Below are 26,770 nucleotides of genomic sequence, written 5' to 3' on the forward strand. Positions count from 1 at the left end.
CAAAGTGCAAATAGCAGTTTCAACTTTTTGGGTGTCCAGAGATTTAATAATTTCTCTAAACCATCCTGCAGCTCTCCACTTGTTCATGGCTTTCCATTAACAATGGAGAGAAAAACAGTGTCATCTAATATTCAGCAGTCCAGACTGAAAGAAAAATAAATAAATAAATAAATAAACAAGAATTAACTTCAGCAAAATACACACACGAACAGACTTCTACCATTTCTGTATTAATTCACAAACTGCAGTCTCAGTAGCCAGTCCAAACCTTAGAGAGGGAAATATTAGTGACCAGAAACAACAAATTTTAGAAATAAAACTCCAAGAATACAAAACATTAAATTTTATTTAATCAAATTTAAGGCTTGAGAAAAAAAAAAAAATATACTGAAAGTCACTCAGAAAAGCCATCTCAGGAGACAGAACCTCCTCTTCCACTGGCTAAACAATGTTCAAGCTGCATGATAATCCACAGGTGGCAGGGGGAAGGAAGAGACAAGGATGGAATGGGGAGACAAAAACCAAAGCAATTCTATGTATAAACCAATTGCCACATCAACCTCCTCAAAGGACTGGAGGTACATGTCTATCCATATGGCACCATATGAGGGTCACCAAAACTAAAGACCTCTTGGGAAGAAATATTCAGGTTTTCAGGAAGCGACTGATTCTCCTTTGGTCTCTGCACTTTGTCAGTGCTTATATTCATCTTCTTCACATACAGGGAAACTGTGCAAATGCAGGTATATTAATAGAAACAAAAGGGCAGTTGCACTGTCAAACATACCGACAAATAAATACATTGCTTCACAGAAATACATTGTGCTCATTTCTGAGAAAGATAAGTGATCACACTGAAAAGTTTCCTTCTCTCAGTCTAGTTATTCAAGTCTGATCTTGTATCTTCATTAAAAAACTTGTTTCCATTGTAGTGTTTGTGGAGATGTTCCAAATGCAACCACTGGAGTCTCAACAATTTATCAAACCTCTCTTGGTGAGATCATTGAATTGCTCCTCCTTCAAGGCTTCAGCAGCAGTCTCACACCCAACTGCTTTCGCTGACAAAACTTTAAACCGTAACCTAAATCGTTAGCTATGGAGTCGCTGCAGGTCCTCAGAGAAGGTGCTAAATACAACTAAGTATTCCCATTCCAAGTCTGAAATTACACAAGCCACGTGTGCCAGCAATGGGGGGACAGCACTTCGCAACGTCTAGAAGTAAACCAGCCTGGAGCCCCAGGGTTTTAAAAGTGATACTGAATATGCACGGAGAAGTTTATCCTCAGTGAAAATAAATCACTCCGTGAATGTAAAGATCCTCAATTAGGTTGAACTTGCTCTCTTGCATTCAGTTCCAAATAACTGGAGCATTGATACAAAGCTGGTATTAATACGGCCAAAGCCAATAAGAACAAACTGTGGAAAGACACCACTTTGCTTATGAACAGTACTTCAAAAAGAAACCAAGTATTCATTTGTCTTCAGGCAAATTGGCAAGATTTGCAGACACTGGACTCCTGATTTGTGACACTGGCTCTTGCCAGCAGCTAATTTCAGTGTATGAACTCTGCAGATCTCTTTGACACCATGATGATTTTCACCAACTGCTGAAATTACTTCCCAGCATTAGGAGCTTTCTGCATCAAAAAGTGGCAAAAGGAAATATACTCCTTAGACACAGTTTTCAATGCAATATTTTAAGAATAAAAAGTTACAAATGGAAAGCATCCTTCTCCAATTTTACATACATCAGATTATTACACATAACCTTAACAGAGTGAGTTGGTTGACGAGGTGTTGTAAAGTTTCAAGCACCAGAGTTTAAAGCAAAGGTTGCTGGACACTGCTGCTTGCAAAGCAGCAGTAACAGCAGCAAGTTTTTGGCTGCTTCTAATGGACTAGATTAAACAAATAGGTAACACAGACTTAAAATTCAAGACTCTACAGAAGAAATGCCTCTTGCTCTCCCCTCAGCAATTTACTGCTGCTGTTTCCTTGTTGTATACCAAAGCTTAGGAAAAAAAAAAAAAAAATCCATGTTGCACTTCTAGCAATTTTACTTTCAGGTTTTTCAGACGAGTGACAGACTGTTCTCTGCCACCATAATGAAATCAGCCGTCCTTAGACAGGCTTCCTTTTCCTGTTGTGTCTCAGCCACCGGCCAGAAATAGAACTATGGAAGCCAAACTGAAGTACACATGAGAATTACAGCATTGTCTATGAAGCGCTTCACAGATTAAAAGCTAGTAAGATGTCCGGACAACCAATACAAAGACTCTTACTGTTGATCAGATTTTGCCAGTGAAATGATTGTTAATACATGCATAATAGAAAAAAGGACATTAGATAAGATATTTAAAAGTTTGGCTTCTAAAGAGAGCCATTATACTTTGGAAATACAAGTATTAAATCCTTCAGGCAGACTACATGTAGTAAAATACAATTATAAAAATATATACTTTTCTAAAATTTACACTATGTTAGGCACTGTAAATAAACCTGCTCTCCCTGAAAAAATTGGTGTCACTGGAAGCAGTAAACAATGTTAGTTATATGGCCCACAGTAAAACTGACAGCTACTTCCAAGAAATTCTCAGTCAATACTTCTATCTTAAAGCTAAAAATACTATGCCAAAGTCTTTTAGAGAAAACTGGAACTGTTACTGAACTACAGATCCATCTACCGAAGCCCAAAGAAGAGAGAACAGGGAGAAGAGAGTTTAGTTTTCTTCTCTTAAAAAAAAGACCCAAAAACTTAACTTCAGCAGAAATAGTTCAGTTTGATGCAGAAAATTACTGTGAAGAAATCGTTCTGGTTCACCATATTGCGACTGGCATTTGAACCACGCATCAGAATACAATCAGAACTGATGATTCGATAGCTTTCCAGAAGACTTAAAAACTCAACAACTCTTTTACTAAATGTGCTTTCCTCATTAAAGACAGATTTCAGTAGGAAATTTAAATGTTTTTCATCAGTTCTGGTGTTAGCAGTTAGGACTTGTGAAGATCAATATAAGAGTTATGAGATAAACTAGAGGAAAGGCAAAAATCATCAACAGCTAGCATAGCATGCTTGCTACCTACTGAAACCAGCTGCATTTTGAGATTTCTCCAGACAGCACTTTTAAAAGATATAACAGATCAATAAAAAGCTCAGCATTTTAAAAGTTTTTTTTCTTCTATAAATAAAGAATATTTACATTTTTTTCAGACAGGAAACAGCATCAGGGATTCACACCCTCTTGCCTGAAACTGAGATTTTTAACATATAATGCTATATAAAGTCAGATTTTTCCCCTCTTAAGAAAAGGCTTGCATTTCTAACACCATGATGATGATGGTTTCTTGATATCTTGCCAAAAATGACTGCATGAGTCTACTGTAGAGACTAAAATAATTTCAAGATTCTGAAGAAATCAGAATGCCTTCTGAAAATATTACATTTTGAGATTGATGCCAGCTTGGAGGGAAAACAGAACAATCTTCACTGTAATCCTTCAAGGAAAGAGTTAACAGCAGTTTCATGTCTCCTTGCCACGATCTTTAAAATGTGCTCCGCCAATGTCTTGGGAAATTCCATTTCTTCCTTTCTTCCTCAGAGATCAATGCTGGTGCACCAAGTTGTCTCGTTAGAAAAAAGGTAGGCAGGTGTGTGCATGCAGAGATGATTTTTTGGTCAGCTTCTAACAAAAAGCATGAAGGGGTAAAATCCACATAAGGCTTTTAATAACAGGTGTATTTCATGGTCTGTGCGTTTCTTCCACCTTGGTGTCCTGCCAATAACGGTAAAACATACTTTTTTGCAACACACGTCTGCTTTTAGATTCAGAAGGCATTACTTGCTTTTACAGCTTCAATATCAGAAATCAATGTCCTGGCTAGGAAAATCCCAAAAATCTAAAAAGACAAAAAGAACACAAACCATTTTTTAGACTAAACACTTGTAATGTACCAGTCTGCAAAACGTTCCTAAAAATGAGAGCCTATTACCATCAGTCATTATTGCAGAATGGGAAGCTACTTCTTATATGTCCCTATTACACTGTACTGGTGTCAGTGCAATTACTCTTGTGAAGACAGACACACATTCACAAAATGTTTGCAGGTTCAGATACTATTTCATAGCCAGGAACATCCTTCAAAACATGGCTACTACTAAAAAGTAATAAAGGCAGCAGAATCTTGCAGGAAATAAAACTCAAGAGAAAAAGATGCTTTCATGTAACACTTCAAGGAGCATTCAAAATAAGCAGCTTCTAGATGCCCTGGAGCTGGAAAAAAATCCGCTTAGCCAAGTTTACGTGAGTCTTACACCACTCACACTTAGCTATTGGTAAAGTTACAAACCAGGAATTTTCATTCATTCCACAACTTTGGATAATCCAATCAATTTTCTGATATATTTTTAAAATATATACAGAATGTACAACTACCTATACTAGAATGGAATTCTTTTCACGAACAGTAGGGAGAAAAGTCCCAGGTTATTCTGAGACACTTAAATTTGAAATTCTAAGACTCAAGTTCCCAGAGAACTCTTCCTTTGAAAACCAAAAATAAACTCATAACTGAGCATATTTCCTGAAACATTCTTAGAAAAATAACAAAATACTAGGCAAAGTTTTGCAAAAGCCAAAAGATTTATCTTAGAAGTAGACAGGTTATGTCTAAGCCTCTGTCTCACCATGAAATGGTTTAGTGCACAAGAAAGACCCAATTTGAAAATACAAGTGACTGTGAAAGTGGTTTCACAGTCACTCAGGACATACAAAGAACAACATGAAGTTATTGTCAGTCAACACACTCTCCAAAGATTAGACTTCATAACTTGAACATCTACTTAACTGAAGGTGTTGCTCTCAGGACAGCATCTTTCAAAGCCATGGAAACACTATCATGAGATGGCGATGAAATGTCAAAAACCAAGCCAGGGAGTACAGTACTGCCATCACTGGAAAAGGTTTTTGCCAGCACTCTATGCTCAACTATTTTCAGTTAAATACAAAATACATTCTGTAGTAGATTTACAAGTTTGTTATTTCCCACTGAAGTGAAGCAGTACCATAGCAAAAATTTTAGGCAGGTATAAACAACTGACATAAGGAAAGCAGGATCCACCTTGAAAAAAGTAATTTGATACATTTTACTGAGAATTGTAGTTCTTTTACTTTGATGTACCAAGCACCAACAGGGTACTGGAAGAAGTGACAGCAACTCCATCTGGTTCTGCTAACATCACATTTGCAACCTGTTCACCCATTTGCCTGCTCTTCCAGTCTTAACATTTTTGAGCAGTACACTACATGTTGCATACAACCAGCTCAGTGGTAATCTTAGTATGAAGGGCAGAACTGTATTTTAGTCATTTCACATTTGTGATAGAAGGCTGTAGTTCAGACCTACTGGAGTAGATGACCACAAGGTATCCCCTCCCTCATGGCATATTGAAATGTAATATTATTGTATCACATAGCACATTATCTTATATAACAGTCATATAGTAGCATATTTCTATATTAATATATAACAATATACATCACAATCATAATATACTGTATGTATTACAATTGTAATTTTATAGTGACCTTCATTGCTCTGAGGAACATAATTTCAGAGTTAAGTTAGATGATACCAGATATTTTTACTCAAAGTCCCCATTCCTATAATTACTTTTTTCCATATTATTCTCACAGTTAAAAAATCCACAGTGTCAAAATATTTCCTCTCTCCAAAACAACTTTTACCTTCGGCTGTCTGTATCTGAAAACCTGAAGCTTTTTTCTAAGTAGGGTAACAAAAACAACTAACCTGCAGCAGTGAGATAGCAATGAAGACACCTGCAACAATGTAGATATTTTGGGGTAACCAAGCTTCAAGAGCAACAATACATCCCTTGACAAAAATCTGATCATCCCATTGATTCTTGTTCTGAATGTAGAGAAAAAGAATATTACTTTTCTGCTCAAGTTTATTACAAGATCAGTCAATCACATGATACAGCTAAACTAATGATTTGCCATTCATGCAGTAATGTTTTTAACCAGATACCAGAAATACATATATGCCCAGATTAAATCAGGGAAGGTCAGACATTGATATGAGTATCTTCCTGCAAGACCTGTTATTTGAATGCTTTACAATTAGCAGATAATAGTATTCAGAGTGGACTATTAGAACTTATAACTGAAATACGCATTTGAAATGCAAGCACACCCAGCACACCTTTCCCTTTCCCTGTTCAATCGCTTTTTGCACCCTCCCACAGTAAAAGTTTACTTTAAGCAAAGGAAAAATCTCTCACACTCTACTTGTTGTATGATGTAGCATAGTCAGTTAGTTCCCAGAACTTCAAGCCGGCATATCTGCCGGTAATTCCACCATGTTAAAAGTTTTGCCAGTTTTGCAAGATCCCAGCACCTTACCTTCTTTCTGACATCATAGCCACACTGTGTATTCACGACTTTTTGCTGCAAAGTGAAAAAAAAATTAAAATAAATCAACTGAATTCTACTCACAGTAAGATCTTCTTTTAGATGCACAGACAAACAAATCAAAATAGTTGGCTCTGACAATCCTAAGGAGCATTTTAAATAAAAACTAAAAAGTACTAGCAGAACACAAGAAAAGTAATGACAAAGCAGAGGTGAATACTAGCAGGAAAACACCCTCCATGAGAAATCCCAGCTTCATCTATCGCTTGGTTTTCAACTAGCAGGAGTTTCTTAACGTGAAGCATAGCAACTGTACCTCCAGCAGACAGATAAGATAACTGCATTTCCAAGATTGGTTTCATGTTACCTCCTTCACATAACACCATAACACTGAAGTAGCAATAAAGGTACCAGGCTGATTTATGTACATCTGCAGTGGAGAAACATGCCTTACAACTCCATCATTTCAAGTAGCATATAACTTGCTATCCCAATCAGTTAAAACTGACAGGGTCATATTCCTAAATTTTAGTAAAGAGATCTAACCAATAAGCACGTAAATCTTGACAAAAACAGAGTACTGACTCAAATGCTTTAAAGTGAGTTTGTGCATGAGCTCTTCGCTAACTGCTGATAAACAATCAAATGGAGTTACCCCTACTTGTCTGGCAGAGGTGGTGTAATGTTAACTGGGACAAACACACTGCTGTATTCTCTAGTCCTTAAAAGCTAGATAACAGAGGCTACGAATTCAAAGAAACAATGCGTCAGGAATAGAAACTGATCAGCCACCAATACTTGCAGACTCAAGCCATACAAAAATAGCTTGAATTACTGGTGATAATAAGTTTTCAGCTGCATAACAGGCTGCCACATTTGGACTCTTATAAGGATGGAACAGAAACATAAAGAGTTTGTGCAAGAGTAATTTCTGATTTTTAGATGAACTTCTAAAGCCTTAGTGATGACAGTGTGTTCAGGAAGCACATCCTCTCACAACTCTCCAACAACATCAGAGCAATACAAAGCCAGGAAATAACTTACAGCAGGATCAGGTATACAACAGGAAAAAGGAACACCACACTTCTCACGACTTTTGCTTTCACTGCTGCAATTAAAGTATATGTTGAAGTCCCAATCCTCTGGACCTTGGGCACCACAGCAATGGTTCTGCAACAGATAAACACACATTTAGCATTTGGGAGTATTTTAGACACAATTGAACAAACTCTCTGGAATTATATTTGTTCATCATCTTCACTTGCTCTAAGGCTATGCAGAATTAAATGGCAACAGAGTAAAAAAAAATTAGTAATAAATACTGTGGCCCTATGAAAACAAAGCTATACATTTGGCATACTGCTCCTGGAAATAGGTGTCAGCACAACAAGCCAAATCATAAAAATCATCACTTTAGATGCAACTGCTAGATGCAACCAGTGTACATCCATAAATGCTGCCACAAAGTAGTTTACACAAAAGCTTTGTACTCCATTATTTCCAAGTCAATCAAAACCAGAAAAACTATTAAAAATGTTTCTTTAAATTTGTGACTCCATCCTTGAATCTTCATGAATCAATAAGTTTTCTTCTCCTTGTTTACTGTAAAACAGGGATTCAAACAGTTGTGAATAAACGGGATGTTTCAAAAAGATAGACCCAATTTGAAATCACTGCTGCTTTGAAATTCGGTCCATCTTTTTGAAGCACCCTGTACTACTTTTCCTTTCAATGAGAAAGTTTTCGTATCCAAACAGATTAACTGGTAGAATCTCACTAGCTCAAAGGTGAGTGTTTCACATAGTTTTCTTGACCTAAACAGTCTAATGTAATTATCATAATTGCAGGTTGGGGAAATCCCACAATTTCAAGGAATGTTCAGTTCCTGGAACTAATGAATGCTGGTTTCTTATTAAATTATCCTTTGCAGTTTACTGGCCTGGATATTTAAGGGCACAAATCTTTCTCTATAATTTGAGTAACTGAAATGTTATGCCATCACACAGATTCTCCCAGTACCTTATGAAGTTCCATTCTCTTGAGATCTCCCTAGCACCTCTGTCCACTGCCTGTCTTCACAAAACTTGTACTGACCTAACTGTCTACAAGACCACCAGAAGTCAGTACGTGGATTCAAAAGTTGAAGTTATGACAGAAAAGGATGTGAACAGAGAGCAGAATAGTTTGCACATCGCTTCCAGCAGAAATATGACTGAAGAGAGATGAACAGAACAGTCAGAATAGCATAGGGGAAAAAAAAGTGTGTATATATATATATAATATTATATTATATTTATATTTATATATATATATTTATATATATATAAATATATATATATTTAAAGTCACTAATCCATTTACCATGAAGAAAGCAAAAGAGGTTCACTTTTATCTTACTAGTCACTTCTCCCTCACACAACTATGCCCCAGTAAAAAGTAAAAAGCCATACAACCATGAAACATGCTTATCTACCTTAGTAAGGTACAGAATGAGGTCACCTACACACCTGAAAGTAATGTAATTAGCCCAAGCAAGGAACTGCCTAAAAAAAACCCTCTGGGTCTCAAGGCACACACAGAGAACAGAGCAAGTCAGCCTAAGCACAGCTCCTTAGAACATGAGCTTCAGTGGAGCATTTGAACACATTGCTGCATTTTGTGGTTTAACCCTTGCAGAACTACACTTGCTAATTCCCACTGCACACTGCCCTTCCTTCCTCAGGGCGTTCAGGCACAATCAATGACAGGCTGATTGAGATTTTTCTGGTCTTTTTTCAGGTTTATTAGCTTGTTAATCTGGCTAGTGAATTTCTTTTATTCCAGTAAGATCAGCCTCAGGTTTACATTGAAAAGTATTTAACTGGAGTTCAACTGTAAATCAGCTTAGTGTATTAGCGTGGCTGACTGCAGCAAAACTAGAAAAACAAGAGAGCAGAGTGGACCAACACAGACAATCACTGGTGTTGGCCGTGGCCAGGAGGAGTCCTACCTTAAAAAAACGTGCCCTTGGCACCACAAGCTAAAACAAAACAGTAGTGAAATCCATCCAGGCAAGTTACTCAGAGGATGTTTCCATATCAATGTGCACAAGACTAAGTGAATAGTATAGGTAAACTGCTGGTAATCTACAGATGATCAAACTAGTATCCACCTTAAAATGTGCTTTTGCTATCAAACTGATCTGTGAGCACAGATTTCTAAACATGTTCTTCTAGACCAGGGGTGTCAAACCCATTTTCACCAGGGCCACATCAGTCATGCAGTTGCCTTCAAAGGGCCGAATGTAATTTTAGGACTGTCTAAATGTCATTTTAGGACTAAAATTACATTTGGCCCTCCAAAGGCAACAGTGAGGCTGATGTGGCTCCCACTGAAAATGAGTTTGACACCCCTGGTCTAGAAGATGGAAGACAGACAAAAACAACCTTCTCTCATAAGGGGAAAAATATATAAAGGGCACAACAGCACTCTGCCTCTTTGTGAAGTACTCACATACTGTTTCTCTACATAGAGTTTTTTAAACACACAAAAATAAACAAAAGTCAGCAGAGTCACCCTCACCAGTTATTTCCTGGGCATGATGACAAAAGCAGCTAATTTAATTAAAATCACCAGGCCCTTACTAGAATGAGCCTTGTCATCTCCAGATGTTCATCGCTGTCTGCTGGTAACCAAACATTTTAGGACCATAGGAGTGCAAAATTGTTTCAACCTTCCTTGACAACTGCCTGACTAGAGACTAACCTATCCCAGTTAAAAAAAAAAAAAAAAAAAAGAATCTTCTTTTGCTTCAAGATTAGGTGCATTTTGGAAGATAAAAGGTGCTGTGCTGCATCCCTATACAAGACTACAGTGCCTCCTGAAGTAAGCGTGCAGACTACCAGCTCCATTGCACAACTTTTCAGGATAAAGAGGTTTTCTGTTTCTTACTTCTCACTGAAACTGGTGCAACACAGAACAGGTCAGCAAGTCAAGAAGGTCAAAAGACAGATGGACACTTGCCAGAGCTTCCACATTCACAGTCAGAATAGTACTGTATCTCAGAACACCAGCTCCTCAATGTTTTCAGTGCAGAAAGAGCAAAACAATGCATCTGTAACATGGTTCTATTAGCTACAGAATATGATAAATCTGTAGCAAAAAGGAAAAAACTTCCAAATCTACAGTTCTCCTAGAACGCATGAAAGGCGTGACAGGATATGAACTTACGATTTTCTGTAGTGAATCAATGAGGTTCTGGAGGTCAATATCGTCTCGATAGGATTTAATGTTGTTCTCAAAGAATTCCTTGACCCTGTCCCTCACCCAGTCCTGGAACAGAAAAGCCAGAACTGCAACTGCCAGCTCCAGCAGGAATATAAACACAATTGTTCCACAGAACTGAAAAACAAAAAAAAGTCTCAAATTAGAAAATATCCATTCATTTTTAACACATCCCTACTCCAACTCCACCAGAAATAGACACAAAGAATTAAGTTAAAATTCTCAGTACAGATGCCACGAGAACACAGCCTGTTAAGTGAGAATACAGTGTAAAAAAACACCCAAGAGGTAGAGTTATCTTTTTGTTTTGGTCACCTGAACTTGACAGTAAGATGAGCACTGTATTACAGTCATTATGCACAGCAGTGAAAATATTATTGAGAATCTACAAAATACCAGGCTAAAGTAGTCCTGATGTTACTCCCTGGATTGTTTCAGTTTTGTAATTTTTTGTTCAGCTTAACTGTTTTCCAAGCTAAAGTCAAGAAGGCTAAGTAGTAAATCAGTTGTTTAAAAATTTCATATCAGTCACTAAAGTCCCCAAATTTTGAACACCAAACATTTAGAAGAAAAGTTTAAGAGATTTTGTTCTCCCTAAGACACTACACCAATTCCCCTCAGCAATTCCTGACTAAATATGTTCCAGAACATCGTATTTTGTGATATTACATACATAATGTTATATTCTGGTATAGTTATGAAGGAAAAGGGTAGAAACATTTTTCCAGAAAGGGGAAAATATATATAGGTTTGAACCTACGCTGCTTTTAATAACATTAGTCGGAGGCTCATCAGGAGTAAGTTCACTATACACATTGTAACAAACCAAAGTCTATAAATTAGTTATCTGGGTTTTCTACTAGTTCTTCACCTATCATTCCCAGTTTCCATATGCATACTAATCCACACATGTAATGATGTCACTTACAAACTTCAGAAGGCAGATGTTTTCCCTCAGTGCTCCAACACAACCAGCAAATCCCAAAGTAAACATCACTATTCCCACCATTAAGACAAGCACCACTGGGTCCAGACCATGAAGACCAGTCACTTTCGTCAGATCAGACAACACACCCTGAAAGAAAAAAACAGGATAACAGAAAGAGGTGACCACTATCAGCATGTTTTTCATTTAACATTCCTTCCGTGTGCCATGATTTCCATGTGATTCCAAATGAACTGGCTGCAAACCCTTGAGCTTGATAGCAGCAACCCAGACAGAAAAGTCTTGTTGTAGAAACAGTAATTAATGATATTGATTGTTTCACTCTAGCAGAGAAAGTATTAATGCAAAGTTATAGCTACTAATTCTTTTAATAAGTAAATCCAGTGCAGTCAGCTTCTCAGATTACAGTCTCCTGGGTTAATTTGTCAAACGAGCTTCCACAAGATGGTGCCAAAAGCTCAATACTATCACTGAATATTCATCTAGTTTCAAGGCAAAAGAATTAACACTTTATAATAACTTGAAATGCATCAGAAGGGCACTCCAATTTCAGAGTCTTAAAAAAAAAAAAATTGCAACCCTAATGTTTAGGTGGCATAAAGGGAGAGACATTCTAACCACAAAGCAGGTTATGGGTGACGGTTTAAGTTGGGGGAACAAAGTGTTATTTTGGTTTTCAAGGGAAGCAGATTTTTCCTCAATATTCTGGTTATACCCCTTCTAGTACTGAGTAGTCTTAGAAATGTTCCTCAAAAATCTTGCAAAAAATACAGAAGTATAGTCAAGGTGTCCCTTTCATCCCAGACAGCTGCTTCTGGGGCACGAATGTTATCTGTTCCCTACAAGATACTTGCAATTTGCCTAAGTTAGCAGCAATATTTTATTTTTTGCTAACTATTCAGAGATACCACTTACGATCTTACCTATTAAGCCTGTCTGCCTAGATCTTAGGGCAGAATTTTTAAGTCTCTGTAAATGTAATCGTAACACGGTGAAGCCCTTACTGTTTCTAGATTAGGTTTTAAAGAAGTTTATACACCAGCCACCATTAAAATTCCAAACAACACATATAACACAAGCTTCTCATGTAATGTGCAAGAACAAGATGCAACATGCAGAAGACAGAAGGGACAAACAGCTGAAACTCAAAGTTAGGGAGAACAGTTTGTAGGGACATCCAGGCAGCCTTGTAATAGCCTGAGTGTTTTTCATAGACTCATCAGCAACACATAAAACATTTTAATAAGGAAATACATTCCCTTTAAAACAGAGAAATAACAAAAATCAACACAGTACAATATCCCATAATTATGTTTACTAACTTTGGTTCTTTTTCTTTATAATGTATATTCTCAAGCTAACTACATTTAGCGTAAGGAAAGATACCAGAGAAACTTGTGAATTAAATTCATATCAGCACTTTAGCTCTGTCAAGGGAATGTAAACTCTTACCGTTCTACTAAGGTGTTTGTGCTAGAGTTAAGCGCAAGGAATACAGAAGTATTAAAGAGAATATCTTGTAAAAATCTGTATCAATCTGTATTTAAATGTTTGCTTAACAAAAATAATATCTTCTAAATACAGCACTAGAAGAAAATGTGCACATGGAGAAGCTTCATCAGCTGATGAAAAGACACTAATTACTAGTACTATAGTGATACATAGTTCATACATAATAGTTCACCTTTCATAATGTGTGCCATAATGGATCCTGTTAGAGCTGTTAATTTGGTAACAGCAAGACAACAGGGCTGTTTTAACCAAAACCGGTTGAAAGGATGAAAAGACAAAAAAAATAATTGAACTGTAGAATTCAGAATTGCCTTGCAATAGCTGGTGAGTAACAGCTGAAACAGCCTATTGAAAAACAGTTGTGGTTTATACTTTCAGCAAGTCTTGGGAAGCAAAGACTTCTAGTTAGTGTCATCGGTGACACGTTTCTGTTCTTAAAATGATAAGACCTCACAGCTGACTATCAAACTTGTCTACTGGGTTAATTATGAGAGTTCCACCTAATCAAACCTTGGCTCAGACCTCACAGTGAATACATGCCACGATTAGCCAGGTTAATTCAGTGTCTTCGCAGAACCAACGCACTACAAAACCAAACACTGTGTGACCAGGATGGTGAAACTTTCACAACTGTTTCCAGCCATCTCCTTCCCACGCCCAAACTCAAAGTTTTTTTAAGACAATCTCACTTGCTCAAGCAACATCTTCTGGCAGAAAACTTCCTCTGATCAAAGCATGTCATGGAGAAAAGTCAGCAGGAACTGGGCTCTTTTATTCACCCTCAGATGTTGCTGCTTCACAACAGTTTCCTCATGTTCACATTTGATGTTTACAACATTCTCTTCTAACAAGAAGGTTGGGGGCGGGTGGGTTTCTGCCTAACAAAAGATGTTAAGTGAGGGAAGTAAACAAGATAATTAATTCAGGGAACTGTCTCATTCTGCCTTACTCATCTCTCTAAGGATGCTTCTGGCTGTGTCATCTGCAAGATGGTAAAAGCTTTTTGAAGCACAGGCTACCCTTTACAACAGCACCTAGATTTCCTACAGGTACACAGCAATGAAGTCTGATACCTGAAGTCAGTGTAAAAAAATCCAAGAATAAAACTCAGCCTTGAAATCTTCCTTTCAGTCACTTAGGACAGTGAATTAAAAGTTCAACTCTACATGCTTAACTTGTTTTCCACTTTGTTTTAACATTTGTAAGCATTATGCCACTACCTCATCAGAAGCGTGTTGGCAACAGAAGGCAAACACAGATTGTCTTCAGAAAGAAAGAAAAAAAAAATATCTAATACAGCCCACCAACAAATGCCAAACCAGTGACTGTTCTGAGATATACTAGTATGGAAACTACATCTCAAGGACAGAGTTGATTTCTTATAATGAAATTATGTAAGCTGGATGTTGATTGTCACACTATCCCACTGCCATGGATTACAAAACAAGTTAGATGCACACAGAGTGAGACAGTTTACATACCTCTGTGTACAAAGAGACTGGATTTGTCTCAAACAGGTAAAGCAAACCAGGATGGACAACATTTTTACAGTTATTTTCAACATTTCTCACAAATGAGCTTTCTCATTTCAATATATTATCAACTAAGAGATCCACATGATCTAATTCAAAAAAAGACTGCTGAGGAATCAGTCTGATGTATACTCTTAGGGGAAAAAAGAATAAACCAAGAATTTAAAGGGACCCAACGTACTTCATGTTGCACTACGAGACAAGACATTTAAAACTCTTCCACCACCTGTAGTTTATCTTTGGGTCTCCCACTGCAGCACAGCTTCTGGAGTGTTTTTCTCTTACATCCCATCTATTGTTCATCTGTCTGTAAACAGACAGATCCATGCAGGCTCTTTGGCTGAAGAACGGCACCAGCATGAGAGACTGTCCATATAAGAACAACAGACATGAAAAATAACGTCCAGATTTCATGAGCCATTCAGAAGTCAGAAACCACAGGAAAAGCTTTGAAGCACTTATTTGCAAGATAGGACGGAGAGAAGAAATACTTCAGACAAAACTTGAGAAATAACAGAACAAGTCTGTCTTCATGTTTTAGTAACTTCAGCGCATCATAAAGTCTGTAGCTGTGAGCTCATCACTTCCAGCCACACAGATCCTACGCGCTTCTTTACAGAAGATAAAGCAAGAATACAAATTCAAGACAGGTTAAACACCCACCCTAAAGGGTTAGAAAGAAAACATTGTAACAACAGAATAGGAAGCAAATGCATTTGTGTGGAGACAGGCTGCTTACCACATATCGATGGTATCACTAATCTAGTTGTGAGAATGTCTGCACACACATAGGGATCAGGGAGAAGGAGAATAAATATCCCAATGTTAAGATCATCATAAAACCTCTTCACTTCCAAGAAACAGAGGAATCCCAGAATCTCTCTTTACGCAGGTAGCTGCTGCATATAAGCACTCTGATGAAGGAAATGTTACATTACGATGGTAATTTAAGCATCCCTGCCCAGCAGCACAACGGAACAGTAAGCACCTGCTCTCCACTGTTAATTAAGATGCAGATCAGTAAATCTGCTAGTAATTGTCACATTTTCCTACTGCTTGCAGTCATATTAAAGCCACGCTTTTACATTCATAGCAAGGGGATGAACCATTCATTTCCCTGCCTATACCATCTTTTCTCTTGTAAGAAGAGAACTCCGTAGGTACACACCCACACAGACTTCCTCTGATTTAGGAAACTATTCAGCTGAAAGAAGCCTTTACCAAAAATAAGAGTGTTATTCAGCTAGATCACATTTCCCAATTTTGTTCTTCTACACAGAGAACACAATTGCTCAAGCAACTCCATGGGCAGTGAAGTGAAAGACAGAGGGCCTGAAGACTGGGACCAACTCTCTGAAGTATTCCAAAGGGGGTTTATTTTAACATAAAAAGAGATGTTTTCTACATTCCTCCAAAATGCTTCTTGTTTTTAATAAAAAGAGCATGTTTCAGAAAGCATGTTTTCAAAAGAGAACTTGTTCATACAGACTATTCATAAAGATTAAATTCTCCCTGGCATCCTGCTCTTACAAGTTTACAAAAAAGGTCTAAACATCAAGGGCTACAGCTTAACACCTGACCAGGGACAAGATGCAACTCCAAATGAATTCATCTTAGATCATTTGAGCATAGTCCTGAGCTCAGATGCTACATGTAACCTCTGCTGCTTCCTCAGGGAGAAGTTTTACTGGGTGCGGGGCAGGGGGGGCAGCAACCAATGTAAGACCAGTCATTTCTGTCCTTACCTTTTCACTCCACGCCCACAGTCCAGCCGCAAGGAAGGCCACCCCAGCTAGCTAAAACAAACAAGAGAAAAATAATTACATATACTAATCAACACATGCTCAAACACTTAGTGAGTAACACTGTTGTTCAAGTAAAACAAATATTGTCTGTAATCTCAGACAACAGTAATGGGACATTCCTCCCCATAAGTGAATCTCTTTCAAAAAGGTGGGTTTATTCCATAGCATTCTTGCATTTTATAAACTACTTTGAAGAAGTATTCCATTTGATCATTCATAATTATTGAAGAAGCACACAGTACTAAATTAACAATTCCACACAATACTGTGCAAGTGGAAGTTATCCTTGTCCCAGTGATTTGCTCTAAACCTTTTGCCTACACACCAATGAAGTTTTGGGGATATTTAATGCATTTAGAGCTTACTCCTTATTTAGCCATTTTACAGTATTAGCCTGACAGTAGCCATGGTTGGCTCTTTGTAACTTCTCAATTTCTTGGCTCATTACATTAGCCTCTTCTCTAACTAAATACAGTTTGTGTTCTGAACCCTTACTGTGCTTAAGCCATTTTGAATTAAGCTGAAGTAACGGTCCACCCACTGAACTTTCAATAAACAACAAATTAGTTGACAGCATACAAACCCTACACCAATTCATGTTTTAATAATAAATATTTCTAACTATGATCATCCAAATTAAGCAAGAGTTCCTTGTTCTAGCCTTTTACCCCCTTTCTTCATTCACAGGTTGTTGTTTTCTAACATAGAAATTTCAATAATCAGACTAAAATGACCTCTCTACAAACTGAGGGCAACTGCTCTTCATTACTCAAAACAGCATTCCACCCTGCTGCGGCCATGCAACCTTGAGACAGTGAGATGCTGGAGCGTGTCCAAAGAACAGCAAAGAAACTGGTGAAGGATCTGCAACACAAGTCTGGGGAGCAGCTGAGGGGGCTGGGGCTGTTCAGCCTGGAGAAAAGGAGGCTGAGGGGAGACCTTATCGCTGTCTGCAACTGCCTGAAAGGAGGTTGTAGCATGGAGGGTGTTGGTCTCTTCTCCCAAGTAGGAAGAGACAGGACAATAAGAAATGGCTGCAAGTTGTGCCAGGGAAGTTTAGGTGGGATATTAGGAAAAATTTTTCACTGAAAGAGTTAACAAGCACTGGAACAGGCTGCCCAGGGAAATGGTTGAGTCACCATCCCTGCAGGTATCTTTTAAGACAAGTAGATGTGGGCTTAAAAACATGGTTTAGCGGTGGAACTGGCAGTGCCAAGTTTACGACTGGACTCAAGCTTAACGGTGTTTTCCAACATAAATTATTCTACAATTCTATACAAAGGACTGAGGTTGGTCCCCACCCCAAGGTCTTATACCTGTTGACAAGTAAATCCCAACAACTGAAAAAACAGCTTGAAAACAGGGTCCTTTCCTCTACAAAATGCAGCACCTCCCAGGAACTAAACAAGCATTATAAGCAACTCTTCACAGCACAGGTAAGAAGCAAAAAAGGGACTTTATTACAGTCGCACAAGAAAATATAATTGTAGATTTTAACAACTGCTGGGTTCACTGCCTGTTGACCCTAAACTGCACCCAGGGCAAATGAAGTTGTTCTTGGTTTACTCTGCTGGGGGGAGTTGTGGAAAGGAAAGCCAAGAAGGGCTGCAAGTGTCATTCATGTCATCCTGTAAAAATTACTCAAATTATGCTAGACACTTCCATCTAGGCATGAAGTATTACATACCATATTTTAGGGTTTAAGCACACAGATTAACTAACCAAACCCACTAGTAATACATGGATAGCACTGCTTTGCCCAGTTGTAGCTCTAAGTTATATTTAATAAACAACAGCACACAATGACTACTCATCTCAGACTCTCAAAAGCTAAGTACATTTAAAGTGATCATTTGGATCAAAGCACAACTTCAAAAATGCCACTAAAACCCACATGGATTTAAACAGAATATTTACCCAGATGACCCCTAAATCTTAACCCAGTGATTTTCAGATTAAGCAGCAAAATGGAAAAAAATATATACGTATATAAATAATCAAACGTGTATGTCATGAAGTTATACAGTGCATGCAATTGATACATCTTTCACCCTTTCTCATTCCAAATGCTCCAGGAATGTTGGGAGGCAGGTGAAGACAGCTGGTATAATTTGCAGTAATCAGAATAAATTACACAGTAGACACAGCTGGATCTTTATGAACTTTTTCTAAGCAAATGAGGAAAAAAAGAACTGAGAAGACACACTTCTTCCACATTCTATATAGCAAAGTAATGTTAGTGTAACACTATTACTGTGCTGTTGAATATACAAATAGGGTGTCCTCTTCAGACTGGCTGCCTTTTACTATAATTGTCAATTTAATTAAATTGTAATAGATTCTTGATTAGGTAGATTTTTCACTAGCATGCTTCATTCTCACCTCTGAACATGGACACTGCTCTCATGTTTTTATAAAGCATTCAGTTTCACAAAACTACACTACTTTTGCAAAGTTATTTCCATGACCACCTACACAAACTATCTACAAGTAAACCAGCTTAATCAGCAGAAAGATAAACTTAGTCTCAATATGGATAAATGCAAAACTTAGCTAGGACAAGTGATTCATAATTCTCACTAGAAGCAGCCAAACCACATATATTAGGTTTCTGTAGCAAAAAACAGCAAAGTATGATGTACTTGAAGAAACAAAGCCATCAGCTACTACATTTACAGGCACAATTACCAAGACAACCAGTTTGCAAAGAAGTAAAATGGTAGTTATTTAACCAAATGATATTTATTTGCTTTCAATACCATGTGCAAGATACTTTAAAGAATCTTATTGAAAACTATTGTAAAATGCACTGTGGTTGTAAAACCACCTCAGAAGCTAGCATGATTGAGCGTACCCAGAGTTCTGCAGATAACAACCACCAGGAAAATACCCTCTTTCCCACTCTTGCACAGAGGCACTCAAGTGACTGCTGTGAGGCAAACCAGGGAACCGATCCAGCCTGAACTGAACGTTTTAACCTTCATCAGCTCACTGAACTAACTGGCCACACGAATGGGAGAACAGGCAGCTGAGAAGTAGCAATGCTAACTGAAAGCGTTTCCAGGGTGACAGTGAGCAAGCCAGCTATTCCAAAAGAGGCATTTTGAAATCCACCTTTCACCAGAATCTGGATGATATTTAAGCAAATGCAAACTCACTTCTACACCACAGTCATTTACACCATATACCGCATGAAAGATTAGACAGAAATATATACAAAGCAGCCCAACTGTACCTCTTTGAACAGGAAACTAAAACTAGCAGCCAGCATTTGGTCATTTCCTGCTTTAGAACTAAAAATTCAACATTATTAACATATTGCATCAAGCTGCAACCCTGGAGATGTACAATAGGGGCACCAACTCATAGACACTGAGGACAAGACCACTTAGCTTAAGCATTATTTGTTCCCAATTACACTTAAAATTCCCCTGACTATGCTATTAGAACCACCATACTAACTGAGAAGACAGATCAAATTTGTTTCTCAAATCTAGGTTGCAGCTAAACATAACTCTTGCAAGACAACCCCTGCACACAAACTGAATTTGAGTTAGCATGCTTCAAGGTCTGATTAGAAGCAATGGGAATGCATTCCTCTTGTGTCAGTTTTTGTAACCACAAAAATCTTACTCTAACAGAGAACACTTTTTGCATCCCCTGGACAATCCTATTCTACATTGTAGCTCCACCCATGCTGGAGTAGCCAACAGCACTTCCTTCCTGCCCTTGTTTCTTCCCAGACTTTTCCTCTCAGGGTCAGGAAACCACATGGTAGCGGCTTCTTTCCTCTTCCTGCCACAGCCTTGCTGTTTTAGATGTTCCTGAAAAACAACATACACTGCAAAGCCAAGATGATCTTACGCTAACCTGGCTGTTCTCTTTTAAAAAAATGAGCTCAGAATTCTTTTCCAGAGCTTAAGAGAATTTTTGCCCTTCATCATCACATTCAGAGCAAAGACGCCACATCTCTGAGAACATGAGTGAAGCTTTTTTTCTCAAAAAAAAAAAAAAAAAAAAAAAAAAAAAAAAAAAAATCTCCTTAGGAGCCACACACAAAGCTACAGAGCATTAGAAGACAAATCAAGATGACAGCAGATAAAAGCTATTTTATCACCTTCTCTCAATTTGTCTGAGACAGTGATCTCACAAGCTAAAAGGCTTTGGCAGAGCAATCCTTCACAATTCATTGAAATAGCCATGTCCCGGCTGAGGTGCAATTCTTGGACCACCCCAGAAAAACCCTTTGACTGTAATCAAAGCAGCAAGCACCAGAAGCAGATGACTGAGAACACCTCCTTTTATTCTGTGTGCCTTGCCAAGTGCAGGCTGGAAGGCACAGAGCAGTGCAGCACCCCCAGAGGGGACACCTCTGTGTTCCACTCGGATCAGCTGTCTCCACCCCTCCCACCCCGCCTCGGGCTTTCACAGGCTCAACCGCAAAATGACTCAGAACAGAAAGGTGCCTGAATCAAGCTCTTCACCTTGCATTACTGCAGTCTTCTCATTTCATTATGACAAATGAAGCTATTTTGCAAAAAAAAAAAAACAAACAAACAAAAAAAAACAAACTTTAAAACTCCAAAGGAGGTCCAGCTTTACTATAATAAGGCAATTTTACTTAAAATTCTGAGCACTCCCTGCAGGGCTGTCTTAATGGTTCCAACACTGCCTCACCACTACTCATTAAAACAAGTGTACTTGGAGAAGTTAAATCTTATTAGTATGCTTAAACATCAAGATGAAAATAAAGTAATCCTACATTAAAATCATGCCTAGGAAGACAGAGTCTGACTATGAGCTCCATTCCCTTTCTTACATGGGAAAGCCAAGCACAAAGAACAGTGATTTTTCAAGCTGGTTATACACAAGTAGCCAGCAGAACTGAACCTTCTATTGCCAAGTTTCTCATCTGAAAAAAAAAAAAAAAAAAAAAAAGGAGAAAAAAATCTTCCGAATAATGAAGATTTACAGATTTCTAAAGGCTGAATAAACTGCGAGCTTGCCATTATCAAAATAGTCATATTTGTCCTCCAAGTTCAGCAGTTTGTTGCATCCCATTCTATGTGGACTGTATTTGAAACATGACACAAACTGAAGAGGAACAACCCACTATAGTTTAAGTCACCATGTGTCTTAACTTACACACTTTAGCTTTACATGGTCACTGATATTATCTTTAGAGTTACAACAGGGTAGTCAACAGTCAACATATGCATCTTTAGTAAGCCTGACAGAAGAACAAATACAACTCTATTTATATGCAAATTACCTGGCTTGTGAATAAACTGCCATGAGCTGATACAGGGGTGAGTTACCATCATACCTCCAGTAACAACTCAAAGTGGCTAAAGGCTGTCTGCACACCTAGCTAAACACCACCCCTCATACCCAGTATACAGCAGCCACCCTCATGACACAAACACAAAACAAGCTCCCACAAGCACCTGTCCTACAAGCCAAGAAAAGCAAAGCAAGACTAATGTTCCATCCCTAAATGCTGCCTTTTTGAGACCCAGTTCCACTTCCCTTCTGATTTTGTAGTTCTTCAGTTCAAGGCACATAGAAAATTTACTCTGTTCTATACACTATGGACTCATCCAATTAAAGAGATTGTTACAGACTAGTCACCCCAGCCAGATGTCATAGGCTCCTGAATCACAGTGAGCTAAATGATTCATGCATTGCCTATGGGAGAGTCTACCCTCCTACTCCACATTGACATAGTTTGTTCCACAACTACAGGTGCTGCTCTCTTATCAAAAGACCTGTAGTTACACATAATTTACTAGGTCAGCTTAATGATAACTTTTCAACAAAAGCCTCAAACCATTCATTGAGCAAGCTACCAAGACTGCTAGTACCTGCTCAGACACCGATTCTTTCAACCAACAGATGAGCTGAAACACATAAGCTGCACTCCAAACTCCCCACATTTTTTTAATCTCTTCTTTAACAATGTTTCTTTAAGAAAAAAAAAAAAATCACTGGATCTTAATCATTAATTTCAAGAGAATACAGTAAAAAGAAATTTGAAAAAGTGGAATGTAATGATTCTGCAGAGAACAAAAAAGAAAACAGAAAGAGATAAAATTAATTCATGTGAAAAAGCACAAGCAAATTCTCGACTGTTTTCCCAGTAAAGACCAAAAAAAAAAATTAAAAAAGTCAGTTTTTCAAAGGTTGTTTACCCATCAAAACCAGTAATAGAACCCACTTCAAGAGACAGTCACTATAAAGAAAGCAAAGGTCTAGAACAATCCTAATACACGCATGAACAAGAGCCTGTCGCTTTCTCACATGTCCCCCACACTGTGTGAAAAGCAGCCACCCACATACACAGTCATTTCTCTGAAAACCAGAAGAGCTTGACAAACATCACCTCTCATTGCACCACGCTCCACTACATGGACATGGGAGTTCTACTATATGTAATACAAGAAGGTAAATAACTACAGAGCTGGTGGCCTTTGAGCACATACTTTCTGACATGTGAGGCCACGAGGGGAATACTCAATTGCTAGCAGGGGGAAAAAAAAAAAAGCATCACTAACAAACATTTGCACAATGGCAATATTGTGGCAAATTAACCCTCACTAGAAAAGAGCTTCTACACAAACCACACACACCTTTTCTGCCCTGTTATCCACATAAGGATAAACTCCCCTGTGGCTCAATGCTGCAGTATCAGGTTAAAACATGGCACTAGTAAACAAGAAGTAGCAACAGTAGCAGAGTTCTGTGGTTTTCAACAGCAATACCCAGACATTGCAGTTTCAATATGACCTGGCCTTATAACATTTTTATTAGGTTGAAGACAGAAGAAAATTGATGAGTAAGAAGCACACAAGACTCCCAGCTCTCCTCTTCAGTCATTTCCTATCCTACAAGTCATCCTTTCAACAGAAAATTGGACCAGATGACCTCCAGAAGTTCCAATTGGAGACTTTTCTGTTATTCTAAGTTAGTTCAGACTTTTGTCCATCATACACACAGCTTTCAAAAAAGTTTACTTTCTACCTTAAATACTGCCAAAGCTGACAAAATGTGCAGAAATGCAAACCTAGTTTACCAGAAGCTTATATGGGTTAATCAAGCAAAACACCAAGTACTCGCTGACGAATACAAACAAGATTCCACAGCCTGCAATTTATGTGCAGATATTAAACCTCTCTTTTTACTGAAGTTAAATACAGATTTGGGTAATAATTCTGTATATCTTAAATTTTAGGTAGTAAAAAGTTGACATGGTTTAAGGAATCACAGTAAATAAATGCAATTAATATAGTAATCTCTAGCATGTCTACTGATCTCAGACAAGCCAGGATCAGGAGAATCAATTTTTACTCTTGGCTTAAATAAGTTGCTTCAACCACATACCAGACTTTCACTCTTACTATCTGATCCTTTCAGCTTTGAAAAAATGTAAACATCTTTAGAAGATGCTATCCATACTAAGAAATATTTAAACTCTGAATCAGAACATTAATCTAAGCTGCTAGCACCAGGCAAGTCACCGTATCTGCATTTCTCTGTGACTACCCTTTCCATGAATGCATGTGCAAACCCCTAACATCTGACCTGCAAGTCCTGAAAAGAATTATCCAGTTTATCTGAACTGCATCCTAACCTTCAACTCCCCCTCACAGACATGTTAACTATTTCTAATACAACATTATCCCTTAAACTTCAAATAACCATTTTCCAAGGTAGTTGATACAATGATCTTGACCAATGTACACATCCAAAATCATGTACATGCCTGGTTTTGCACCCTTTTTGCATTCAAAATTCTAAACAAACATTATAGGTAGGCTAGACCCTAGCTAAGTATTTCAAGACAGCACCAGACAATTTTGCTGCCCACAGAGCATGACATTTAAGATCCTGACTATGTTTTAATTCCAGCTGTTGAGACATCTGAGGTATCTCCTTTCTTCTGCATAGTGTATTTACAGCTACATCACCCCAATATGGAGATCAAGGATTATCTGAAGGAAGATTATCTGAAAGGAGAAGAGACTTCTCTTAACAGGGAAACAACATACCACTTAAGTGCACCTAAAGGTAGCTTTAACCTGTGCCTGAACTCAACATTTAATGGCCTCCATCATTCAAAAGCCAGAAGCCTTGTCAGCAACAGTACAGATAATACTATTTTCTTTTGACAAATCCTTTAGGTAGATATTCCCTTTCTCCACTGGAAAAAAAAAACAACCAACCAACCACCACACAACAAGAAAAACAGTTTTATTCTGCCTCACTCAGAAGGTAAGGCAGGAGGAAGGGGCAAGGAAGGGAAAGATTGTGAAGATCCACATCATTTTCAATAATAATTACTTTCTCACATGGGATAGGCTTCTTCAATTCCAAAACACCCAGGGCATACCACACATCAGCTTCCTGCTTTCAGGTAAATATTTCAGCCTGTTCTCTTGAAGAAATATGCAAGAAGTTAATAAAACTGAGGTATGACTAAACTACTTCAGTGTCTACATTTCGTACTCACCCAGAAGATAATGTTGTAGCTGAAGAGCAGGTATTTGTACCAACAGCTGACTTCTGCACTAGAATATCGGTAATAGTGCATCTTCTATAGCACAGCGTCTGCATAGAAAAATGAGAAGAATTAGGCAGTGAAATTTTTCAAGAGAGGATCTTTTTCTTTTGCTCTGTTGAGAAAAGAAACTATAGTAACCTGCACCATATGCCATTCAGATCTATGTTCAAAGGCAGCTCAGAAACGTCTACTGACCCTAAACTCCCTCTAAGTATTTGTTGCTTAATAATTTTATCTTCTCTAAGCACCCTTGTGTGGTAACAGGGAGGGAACACCCAAAAAGGAAACTAGCTATACAGTTAGCCTAGGAAGATCTGCATCATCAAGGTGACATTCATCCGCTTTCTCACTCTTTCAAAACCATTTTGCTTACACAGCTGCTTGGACTTACGCAAAAGCCTAAACATGCGCCCTGTGGATTACACATCCAACAACCCAGCTAGCAAGATGTTTGAAGTGGAAAACCTGGAAAATCTCAGTGTCTACAGACTGCTAATTACAATAAGCAGTTGTACGCGGTCTTTTCCATACTTCAACGTTTCTCTACCAAATCAGTAGCCCATAAGAGGTTTTATTCACAAGAACAAAAGCCCCACCGTAAAAAAGCTGATCTGCTTTGAAGCGTTTGGTTTTCTTGCTTCCTTACATACTAGAGATAAGGTTCAACTGCAACTGTTCCTCAAGTATTGCAGAGAACTACAGCTTTTCAGAGTATCATAACTGAACCACCTCTGCAGAAATGCCATGCATAGAAAAAAATAAAAGCCACAAACAGAGGACAAGCTGTTAAATTGAGAGCTGGAAAAGGGAAGACAAAGGACTCACACAGCCCTCACATTCTAGAGAACTGACCACATGAGTGCTGTCTACGACAGACAATAAGCAGTTCCACATTTCAACCCTCCACTTGTTTGAGGTAAACGTTTTCTTCTCCCATAAGATGTCAGTGAAAAGCCTGCAACAGGGAAGCAAGCATAGAGAATTTTCAACCACCTCGTAACTAAGAGAAAGACTTCAAGGACTATTCTGACCTGGATATATTTACAGGGAACATGCAAAAACCAAGCCTATGCAGTGAAGTCTGAAACCAAGCACCACCGAACACAGAACTGAAGATTCTCCACACCATCCACAGCTGCAAAAAAGGAAACTTATAAATATTTTTTAGAAGACAGTCTGCACCTGGGTATAAAAAAAATAATCTTACTTAAAAAAGGAACAGAGCTAAATACCTGTCAGCTTTGATAATCCCATTCCATACAATAAACATCTTGCTTCAGCTTTTAAGTGAAATATTGATTATTTTACAGTACAACTACAGAGTACTACCAATCATTGTCCCATTGGAGAAGCTTATTTTTTGAAGTCTCAGCACAAATATTTCAAACCTTGCCTTAAATGTTTTTCCCCTGAAGCTAAAACCACACACAAACACATTAAGGACACACAACAGACATCTCCAGCCCAGGAGACTATGGACAGAGATGCCAAAAAGACTGATTTTCCTTACAGAAGGCTCCCCATGCCAGGCTTCGCCTCCACCTGGAAGCAGACAGTCCCTCCTTGGTTCAGACACATCCACAGCTCCTCTTCAACCCCAGCCAGGAAGTTTCTTTGCTGCCCAACCAAACGCAAACAGTTGTCAGAAATTCAGAGACCACGTAGAAAAGCTCCATAGTTTTAAGTATTTATAGAAAAAACAACTGGAAAATCATGTG

General features: G+C 38.2%; 1 protein-coding gene and 1 long non-coding RNA gene across 6 annotated transcripts in view; both read right to left on the minus strand.

Annotated features, from left to right (window-relative positions):
- Positions 1-328: 328 nt before the first annotated feature.
- The window catches only part of TSPAN14 (tetraspanin 14), a 40,405-nt gene continuing 13,963 nt past the window's right edge, over positions 329-26,770 (minus strand). For 4 of the 5 annotated variants that reach the window (XM_065067675.1, XM_065067677.1, XM_065067674.1 and 1 more), the window contains exons 2-9: positions 25,002-25,099; positions 16,433-16,483; positions 11,626-11,772; positions 10,644-10,814; positions 7,479-7,604; positions 6,426-6,470; positions 5,812-5,931; positions 329-3,900 (exon numbers count right to left, since the gene is read on the minus strand). In XM_065067675.1, the coding sequence (XP_064923747.1) occupies positions 3,829-3,900; positions 5,812-5,931; positions 6,426-6,470; positions 7,479-7,604; positions 10,644-10,814; positions 11,626-11,772; positions 16,433-16,483; positions 25,002-25,082 (813 nt within the window). In that variant the 5' untranslated portion in view covers positions 25,083-25,099 and the 3' untranslated portion in view covers positions 329-3,828. Of the gene's footprint in view, positions 3,901-5,811; positions 5,932-6,425; positions 6,471-7,478; positions 7,605-10,643; positions 10,815-11,625; positions 11,773-16,432; positions 16,484-25,001; positions 25,100-26,562; positions 26,670-26,770 lie in introns of all 5 variants that reach the window. The other variant, XM_065067676.1, reaches the window with a different exon arrangement.
- LOC135579774 (uncharacterized) lies at positions 13,762-15,575 on the minus strand. The gene is made up of 2 exons (XR_010473537.1): positions 15,427-15,575; positions 13,762-15,053 (listed from the first exon to the last, which is right to left on the minus strand). It is a non-coding gene; the product is annotated as an uncharacterized LOC135579774 (long non-coding RNA).

Source organism: Columba livia, chromosome 6, assembly GCF_036013475.1.
Source record: "Columba livia isolate bColLiv1 breed racing homer chromosome 6, bColLiv1.pat.W.v2, whole genome shotgun sequence".
Lineage (NCBI taxonomy): Eukaryota > Metazoa > Chordata > Aves > Columbiformes > Columbidae > Columba > Columba livia.